Source organism: Glycine max, chromosome 9 (assembly GCF_000004515.6).
Source record: "Glycine max cultivar Williams 82 chromosome 9, Glycine_max_v4.0, whole genome shotgun sequence".
In the NCBI taxonomy this organism is placed as follows: Eukaryota; Viridiplantae; Streptophyta; class Magnoliopsida; order Fabales; family Fabaceae; genus Glycine; species Glycine max.
The window spans coordinates 1,538,727-1,548,619 of NC_038245.2; the positions used below are offsets into that span (position 1 = coordinate 1,538,727).

The following is a 9,893-nucleotide window of genomic DNA, read 5'->3' on the forward strand; positions in this document are numbered from 1 at the left end:
GTAAATATAATAAAGGGGGGATTCGATTCGGGTTGCGGTAGTAACCGGTTTTTGTCCATTCGATGTTTCAATTTGAAAGTTCAAAGCTCCCCTTTCACATTTCAATTCTCTCTCTTTTAAACCCTGCTCTCCATTTTGTCTCTTCCTTTCTCTCTCTACAAAGAGTGCGTGTGAGAGTGAGAGAGAGAGAGAGAGGGATTTGGAACTTTGGATATCTATAGCGAAAGCGTGACACCACCAAAAACCGAACTGTTCCCAGATCTCTCTCTCACTCTTCCAACAATCGAAATCCAAAACCCTACCGACACCACACTCAATCGAAATTCTTCATTCTCTTCTCATCGATGGGGCAGAAGTCTCTGATCTACGCGTTCGTGTCGCGGGGAACAGTGATTCTCGCGGAGTACACCGAATTCAGCGGAAACTTCAACTCCATCGCCTTCCAGTGCCTTCAGAAGCTCCCTGCCACCAACAACAAGTTCACCTACAATTGCGACGCACACACCTTCAATTACCTCGTCGACAATGGCTACAGTATGTTCCTCGTACTTTCTTTTGCTGTGTTGTGTTTCAATTTTTTGTGATGGTGTTTTGTTAATGCTAGTTAATTGTTGTACTGAATGTGTGCTTATGGATTGTTAGGGTTTTGTTAGTTGGCCAAACTGATTTATGCTATTTCGTATGCATAAGACTTGTGGATAGGCCGAGAAACATGAGAATGGTATTGATATGTGCTGCTTTGAGAATATGTTTTACACTCAGTTGGTGGAATGCTATGGTTAATCTGCTTAGGTGTGAATATTTTAGTTAATAGTACGCAGCAGAGAATGCGTTGTGGTGGCTTTAATCGCTATAGATATTAAAATGTGTCGTGGAGTGTTTTGGCTTTGCAGATGCCACGCCTGAATTTGTGAATATTTGTGGCTTTTGTGACTGTGAATTGTGAATCAGCGGCTAAAGTCTGTTTTCCTCCTCCAATGTTTTGTGTTGTGTTTTTGGAGGATTGTTTTGTGATTTCCCTATTTTTTTTCATCAGTAGTGTAATGGGTTTGAAACCTAGTTTGATACTCTTTCCTTTTATCACCCAGATCCTTCTCTGTCTTGATTCAATCCCCTTGATCCAATGCTCGTTGACATAATTCCAGCCCAGCACTTCCAGCCATTCCTCTGTTTTTCCTTTCACATGTCTTGCCATGGCTTTACCTCTGTTTTTCTGTTGTGGCGAGGCTCACCCTTTTGTTTTTGGTTTTTATCTCTCCTTTTTTATATTCTGTGTTTACTACTTTGCTTAAACCCTAGGCTTAAACTTATTTAATTTTCTTGAATTTTCTTTTTATTTAACTTAAGACCATGGCGTTTGAATATTAATTGAATATATTAAAGTTTGGATAAATTTTTTTTTGAACATGCATATATGTAGTAAAAATATTTAAGTTGTATCTAGAATCTTCAGAATGGTGGTCATTCAACTATTCATTATCTTGCTATAGCTTTTTTGGGGCTTGCTGCAAAGTGCTGCTATCTAAGATTGATAACTAAGTTTTTATTGGTTTTCTTTTAAGTTATAATTTTATCCAGTGATACTGCTTTTGTAGAGGTGAACCGTAAATTTTTTTGAGTTTGGTAGTGTTCTGAGATATTGAACTTTTGGAAATTTGCAGCATATTGTGTTGTTGCAGATGAATCAATTGGAAGACAGTTACCCATGGCTTTTCTAGAGCGTGTCAAAGATGAATTTGTGTCAAAATATGGTGGTGGAAAGGCTGCCACAGCTCCTGCAAACAGCCTTAACAAGGAATTTGGGTACTAAGTTTCTGTTCTAAGCTTGTAAAGTTTAAGCTAGTGGATTTAAATTGTTAGTTTAGCTAATGTGTTAAGCTCTTTGCACAGGCCAAAGTTGAGGGAACATATGCAGTACTGTGTTGATCATCCTGAAGAGATAAGCAAACTTGCAAAGGTGAAAGCTCAGGTTTCTGAAGTTAAGGGTGTCATGATGGAGAATATTGAAAAGGTACAGATGCACTACTTAGTTGCATTAATTTAAGAGGATAATATCATAGAAACTGAAGAGACCAGTTGGTACAAGAATCATTTTTGCCAATAAAATAAATATGATTGTGACTGTTTGGTGGAAAAAGATGGCCAAGGCAAGGGGAATAGGAACGAAAATCAGAAACCAATAAGTTCTCCATTCACATTTTCATATTGAACACAGTTCCCTTGTTTGCTGTCTAGGTTTTAAGAATCTGTGATGGTTTTAATAGGCTGAGCCAAGCTACAATAAAAGAAGGTTTACTAGAACCCATATAACTGAGTGTTGTCACGTCATTACAAGAAAACAGATAACAGGCACTGTTTTGATAGAGAATGAAGTGGTTGATGATGTTAGGAGGAAAGAAAATGCTGTCTAGTCTAAGTGTTGGATTGTGAAACTGCTCATGATCAGGTGAGTTCGGGTTCTTAGTTTAGATGGACGAAGTGGGCAGTGGGAGTTAGGTAAGGGAACCTTTTACATACTTTCTTGTCTCCTCAGTAGTAACTCATAAGTTTTTAACAGCTGTTGATACTTGATAGGAATCAAGGGTATTAGAGTAGGTTGAGAGGTAATGTTGTCTTTTGTTAGAGGAGCAGTGATACTTTGTGAATTTTCAGTCTGTCCATTAGAGATCCTTGTGGCTAGCTAAAAGTAATGAGGCTAATTTAATTATTTTAAAAACCAGAAAATGTGCAAGGTAAATGATAGAAAGTGTGAGAAACTAAGAGTCTAAAAAAATGAGGAGGGAACTGAGATCGGAATCTGATTCTTTGGCATATCTTTGAATTGCAATCCTTGGCCTATTTCATTTTGGGATCAGGCCAATCACTATATTTGAATGCTTTGATAGTTGGAAGGGTTTTTTTAATTTCTATTCCTTAGGCTGTTGGATTACTTTTTAGATTCATTATTATATCTTACTATTTCGTTTTGTAATGGTAATGGCTCAATGGTCTGAGCCTGGTGGTTAGAAAATATGTCTTGTTATTTGGGGGTCTTCTGCAAACCTAAAAATAAAGGGGAGGGTGGATTAAGTATTGGAAATTTGATTCTAAAAGTAGGTGGCTAATGTCTTTGACTTCCTTATGGCAGTTACTTATTCAAAGTATTATATTGAAATGGGTGAGATGTCAATCCATACAACTACGACAACTTATGATCCATATGTGAACTGTTAAATACTAGTAAAAGAGTATTATTGGGTACCATACAATGAGATGCATAAATTCCAACAAAATATTACTATTGAAACTAGAAAACATAAATATTATCACAACAAAGACGCAATAAAGGCATTCTACTTTACAAAGAGAGAGAACCAAGATGAAGTCACCATTTTTTTTTGATCGGCAAAAGAGTATATATATATATATATATATATATATTATAAATAAAATAAATCAGTACAAGAGGTACTGTGATATGCACATCCCAAGATTACCCTGCTTTGAGCTATGGTAGCGTAATATTAGCAATTGAAAGCAAATATTAAGCAACCATAGATCTATATCTATGCTGGGGTACCCTTCTACAAAGAATTCTAAAGACCAATCCCCCCTATACAAAAAAAGCAGCTCTGATGTTGCTGGACCATAAATAGAAAGGAATGTCAAATCCTTTTTCCAGATTTTTGAGCCATGACCAGCAGAAAAAGAGAGCATCATCCTTCAATTTTTGACCATCAAAGCTGTCACCTGAGAAAACAATCCTATTCCTATTACACCAAGTCAGAGAGTACACCAAGTCAGAGAGGTCCACCAAATCTGCCATCTATGTTGAGAAATACCATTCAGAATGCATTGAGAATGTTGGAGAAAATGTTCTTTTGGTCTTTCTGGAAAAACAAATAGCGTATTTATCCATGACAGGATCTCCCACCACAATGGCATAACTTTGGTGCATCCAAAAAACAAATGACCTGCATCCTCGTTGTGGTTTAGGCAGAACGGGCAGCAGACTTCATCCGTAACTACGTTTTGGCTTCTAAGATTCATCCTTGTTGGCAATCTATCCTGAATCAATCTCCAAGCTACATGAGACACCTTGCTGGGAATTTTAGTTTCCAAAGGATAGAGAAAGCCCTCTCATCATCTTCAATTATAAACTGATTAAGTGCCCGATATGCACTTCCCGCTGTGTACTCCCCTGCCAGATCCCCCTCCCACGACCAACTATCTTGATGCTGGACTTGAACTACCATCCCCTCAATATCCTCCATGAAATTTGCTGCCAAATCCATCTCTCCCTCCATTAGCATTCTCCTCCACTCAAGCTGCCATTCCCACACTCCACTTGACGCGATCCCATCTGCTGAATATAATGTTGTTGCTGCTTTGAAGTACAGTACAGTCTAAGATATTTTTCCAGCAATGGGACCCCATCTTTCCAGCCATTTTCCCAAAATTTTGCTCTGTTGTCGCTTCCAATTTTCCAAGTTACTTGATTTTTGAACCAGCTTCCCTCCTCCATTGAATGCAAACAACACATAAATCCTGCTACCAGATAGAATCTTTATGATTTCTTCTTGTCTCATCCAGGTTCCACCAACTTCCATACTTTGATTCCAGCACTTGAGCCCACCATTTTCCAAGCAAAGCATAATTGAACTTCAGCAAATCTTAGACTCCCAAACCTCCTCTCTCCTTAGGTAGACAGATGGCCTCCCTACTTACCCGCACTAGCTTCTGATGCTCAGAATCTCCCCCCCTATAAAACGTCCTCTGCAGCCTCACCATCCTATCCACCACCTTCTTTGGGACCCTGAAAAAAGAAAAGAAGAAGATAGGAATCAAGTTTAGGACTGACTTTATCAAAGTCATCCTACCCTAGAAGGAAAGATGTCTTTGATTCCACTTTGAAAGTTTTCTCTCACACTTATGGACAATTGGATCCCAAGTCTCACTTCGCCTTTGGTTTGCCCCAATGGGTATTCCCATGTACGAAAAGGGTAACGATAACAATCTGCAGTTTAGATAAGTAGCAGCATGATGAACCCGTTACTCCATCATCCCAAACGCCCCAAAACAACTTTTAGCAAAATTTATCTTTAGACCCGAAACCAATTCAAAACTCCTCAGCATAACCTTGATGGCCTTCACGTTTGACATTGTTGCTTTCCCGAAAAACAGTGTCATCAGCATATTACAGAATGCTAATGTCCACATTGGTTTTCCCCACCAAAAATCCTTCAAACAGATTCTTCTGAGCCTCTCTCATTAAGCCCGCCAACCCTTCAGCAACGATGTTAAAAAGTTAAGGGGCTAAAGGATCCCCTTGTTTGAGTCCTCTTTGAGGGAAGAACTTGTCAGTGGGGCTGCCATTAACCAACACTGAGGTCGAGGATAATTTCAGACATCCCTCAATTCATTTCTCCCATTTGTCGCAAAAGCCCATTCGTCTCATCATGTGCAGCAGGAAGTTCCAACAAACAGAATCGTATGTCTTTTCGTAGTTAACTTTGAACATTAGACAGCTCTTTTTACACCTTGCCTCGTCCACAACCTCATTAGCAATCACCACACTATGCAACATATGTCTCCCCTCCATAAATGTGTTTTGGCATTCATCTCTGACTTTTGACAGCACTTTCTTCAACCTTCTGGATAAAATCTTAGCCACAATCTTATAAATACAGCCTATTAAAGAGATAGTAGGTCTGTATTTGTCAAGGCCCTGTGGGTCTTGAACCTTGGGGATCAAGGCTATGAATGATGCATTGCCTTCTCTGGGGAACACTCCATTAGCAAAGAATTCATCTAAGAAGTGAAGGATGTCGGTCTTGAGAACGTTCTAGAACTCCTCAATGAACTTAAAATTCAGTTCATCAGGGCCTGGGCTCTTTGTACTATCTACACCAGTTATCTACACTAAAACTAATGTAACCCAGTTCTAAAAGGATTCTTGGCTTATTATGCTGCCTTTCCTTTGCATATGCAAAATGGCTGTTTCGAGATTTGAACCTGTGACCAAACTGGTCACAAAAGGCAACTTTAGCATTGCGTTAGGGCTCCAATCTCAATCTCATGTCCAAAGCATGAGAATGAAAATGTACTCCTTGACATCATCATAAGTTCATTGATTGTAGTTGTATGATTATTTCATATTCTTTGTTGTATCATAGGTTTAATATGTCTAAAGTATAAGGACATTTAATCAAATTATATTGATGTGTATAATTTAATGTATAGGTTCTGGACAGGGGTGACAAGATAGAACTTCTGGTGGACAAGACTGAGAACCTTCATAACCAGGTTAGTATGATGTACTACGTGCTATGAAGTATGTGTGTGCATCTAAATGTCGTTCCTTTATAGTGTAGATTTCATATCTATGCTATAGAAAGGAGATTTATTTCTTTTGGTGGCTGAATCATTTTTGAAGTGGATGCTAAGTGTAGCATATTGAAAGGAGATTCCTCACTTTTGGTGTCTTCATTATCTCTCTCAGACCAGCTAGTTACATCCATTTCTATTTTTAAAGAATTGTTTCTATATCTTACAGTTTCCACCCTCTGCTCTCCTCACAATGCCAAAACAAACAAAAAAAGTCTAAGATCCTGAGACCCACATGTTTTCACTTTTCTGTTTCAATTTTAACTTTGATATGGATGTGGTAGTGCAAATTTATATTTCACCATTTGTGAGGAAAGAAATATTTTCTTCCAGGCACAAGATTTCAGGACTTCTGGAACCAGAATCCGTCGAAAAATGTGGCTGCAAAACATGAAGATAAAGCTGATTGTATTGGGAATATTGATAGCACTTATCCTGATAATAGTCCTATCTGTGTGTCGTGGGTTCAACTGTGGAAAATAGCACCATTCTCCGAGGCCTTTTATCATGTTATTTCAACCTTGAGATTATCGGAGAAAAGATACTAATGAATGGCATGAGTTTGTATGTAATATAGATATAGATATAGTAAAGGTCGTATGTTGGTCACTTTGATCTACTTATAAATGCTTTTGAAAATATAATTTGGGTTGTCAAATTGAAATTTGATTTCCATTTTATTCATATTCATGAATCATGTAAATGTGTTTCTTGATCATATTCTTTAATGATTCCAGTTACAGCATTTTGGCATTGTCGACCTTTATTAGATTTATTGAACTTGTGGCCTTTCATTCCTGATTCCATCCTACATAAGGAGTGGAGAGGTTATTTCTTTCTAAGGTAAAAACAAACGTTTAACTAAAACTAAAAGATTTTTATTGTTCTTTTAGTTTTAGTTTCTGTAATTATTAATGACAACCTTGTTAATGTGACAATCATGATGACGTGATACTGATGATATGTCATCAGATTGATGGCATCATCATTATCTATGTTGGACGTGTGTTAGTCGAGTTATTTTTCTAATGAAAATTGATGGCAGAGAGAACAACTGTTTGGATTTTTAAACTCCCTAAACAAATTAACTATTAAAACTTTTTTTCCTAATACTGTTAAATAATTTTATTTTTATTTATGTATTTTTTTCTCATTTAACTAGCTTTTCTTAAAATGGCTAGAAACCTCAAAAGTCCAAGAAATGGAGAACTAAAATATACTTTTCAACTAATATTTCTTTCTTATGCAAAAGTTAATTTTATTTATATACGAAGATTAAATCATTTTCTTATTTTCTTTTCTATAAGTGTTGAAACTTTATAACTAACACAACTGTTTCCTGTAATAATGTAACTAGAAGTCACTGAAAGTAGTTAGTTTGCTGTTTTACTTCTGTACCTCGAAATTCACAATTAAATTTCATCAATTGAAGTTCAAATTTTCTCCAATAACACCTAATACACTTGATAATTTGTTGTGTAATAAATCAACATAAAAATCTTTCGTCATAAGAAGTCAAGCAATCAACCTTAGCACAATATATTCAATCAAATGATAACTTTATCACCATATTATTGCATGTTGCATTTTCAAGGGTCAAATAGCCAAACTTTCAAACTCATGCATGTTATGCTGAAAAGTTTTGTTTTCGTTATAATTCAACAGAAGTTACATGGTTTCTTAGGTTGAATGGTCCAGTGCATTTATTTTAGTCAACATGGCCCAAATCATTCAAAACCTTCTTAACTAGAATTTCTTGCGAACATGCTTTAGTAACTCACCCCAAGAAATATGTTAACAGAATAGACACCAGATGCTATATTCTAGTAGAATTTTCAATTGTTGAAAATAGAAAGAAAAATATACACGCGGAAGATCATTTTAATAGCTTCTCTGTTAATAAATAATTCACCCCTAGAAGTCAAACTCTAGGTTAGCCAAATATTTCTGATGAAATGACGCAAGGCAATTCTTCATGCAACCATGGCCATTTATCTATGTCCAACTTACACATTAGGAGAAGAAAAATAAGCTACAAAACGTTTTAAACCGGTCATTGTGACTTGTGAGGCATGACTTTAAACACGTTCTAGCAATCGATTAGATCAAAATATCAAAATTAGAAAGAAAGAAGCTTGCAATGCTTAACTTTCATTTTAAACTACAAATTCAACACATAGTTATCAAAATAGCTTTTTAAATAAACTTGTGTACATTATTATATATATTTACATCACGGATGAAAATTTCAAATAGTTTTGAGAAAGTCAAGATATTTAATTTGTTCACGTAGGCTGCTTCACGGGTCAAGTCAGGTGAAGAAGAAAAACAGATAATAATAGTTGAAATTTGAGAGACGTTAGCAGGGAATAATGGACTTATATAATCTTATAGATATAATGAACAACATATAATTACACTTAGACATAACAAGAAAAAAAGAAACATATACTCAATAGGCGGCATTTTTATATATGATGAGGCTCATTGGATCATGATATTGAGTTTATTATATAATTGTCACTGTCTTCTCATTCAACGTTTCACCTAACAATGATTTTTGATCCAAATGTATAACTTGATTCTTGCTTCTAAATTAGACTGACGACCCTGATATAGATGAGAACCACAATAATAAATTAAATATTTATATACACAACTTGTGAGAAGGGTCAGGCACATGAAATGGTCTAAATCAGCTTTTAAATAAATGGGTGTAGTTAGTGAAAATGACACGATTGCAAATCATATATACATGTCCTTCCCCAAAACCGTTTTTATCATTTCATTGTTTTCCTGAAAAGACAGGTGCATTAGGATATGTGTTCCTTACACAAATGGTTGATTTTGGAGGTTACTCACAAACAAGCCAAAAACTGAAATAGTGGTTATTAATATTATGGGTGAAAAGTAAGTATTTGGGGCCAAAGATGCTGGTGGTAGGACCAAATCTAAATTGAACAGATTACAAATATCAAATTAATCTGTCCTTTTCTGGTCATTAAATTCTTTGGTTTGATTTGAACCTGATTTGTCATCAATAAACAGTCTTTTTCTTTTAATATGTTACCCATCATTATCTTAAGAGACTTAAAATAAAAGCAATTAAGGAAACCGTATAATTTCTTTTTTTGTGGTTGAGTACAAGTAGATGATATGATAAGAGCATGTTAGTTGGCCTCACAACGAAAAGATAGAATAATTATTATCATACCTTTTTTCTCCATGAAATGGTGCCTTGTACTGCATCGTGTGTACACGTACACACACATTGTTACTACTCAGAGAAATACTTTACCTATTTACCAGAAAGAAATACTTTACCTAACTATCATTCTCAGCTAAATGTATGGTTAATTTTACAGCGATGTTTGTAAAGGTTTCTGACAAAAATTAAAAGCACAAATTAAACCTTAAAAAAATAATGAAATTTCTAGATTGTGAGTGTTGTCCTTTTCTATATTTTTGCTTGATTACTTTCAATTTCAACCTCCAAGAGTGTAATGTAAATCGAATTTGAATATCTA

General features: G+C 35.8%; 1 protein-coding gene across 1 annotated transcript; it reads left to right on the forward strand.

The window, feature by feature from the left end:
- Positions 1-103: 103 nt before the first annotated feature.
- VAMP721D (vesicle-associated membrane protein 721d) lies at positions 104-7,205 on the forward strand. Its single transcript, NM_001353581.1, has 5 exons — positions 104-534; positions 1,662-1,803; positions 1,891-2,011; positions 6,223-6,285; positions 6,700-7,205. Exons 1-5 carry the CDS (start codon positions 345-347, stop codon positions 6,847-6,849), a joined length of 666 nt encoding a protein of 221 aa, NP_001340510.1. The 5' UTR covers positions 104-344; the 3' UTR covers positions 6,850-7,205.
- Positions 7,206-9,893: the final 2,688 nt, after the last annotated feature.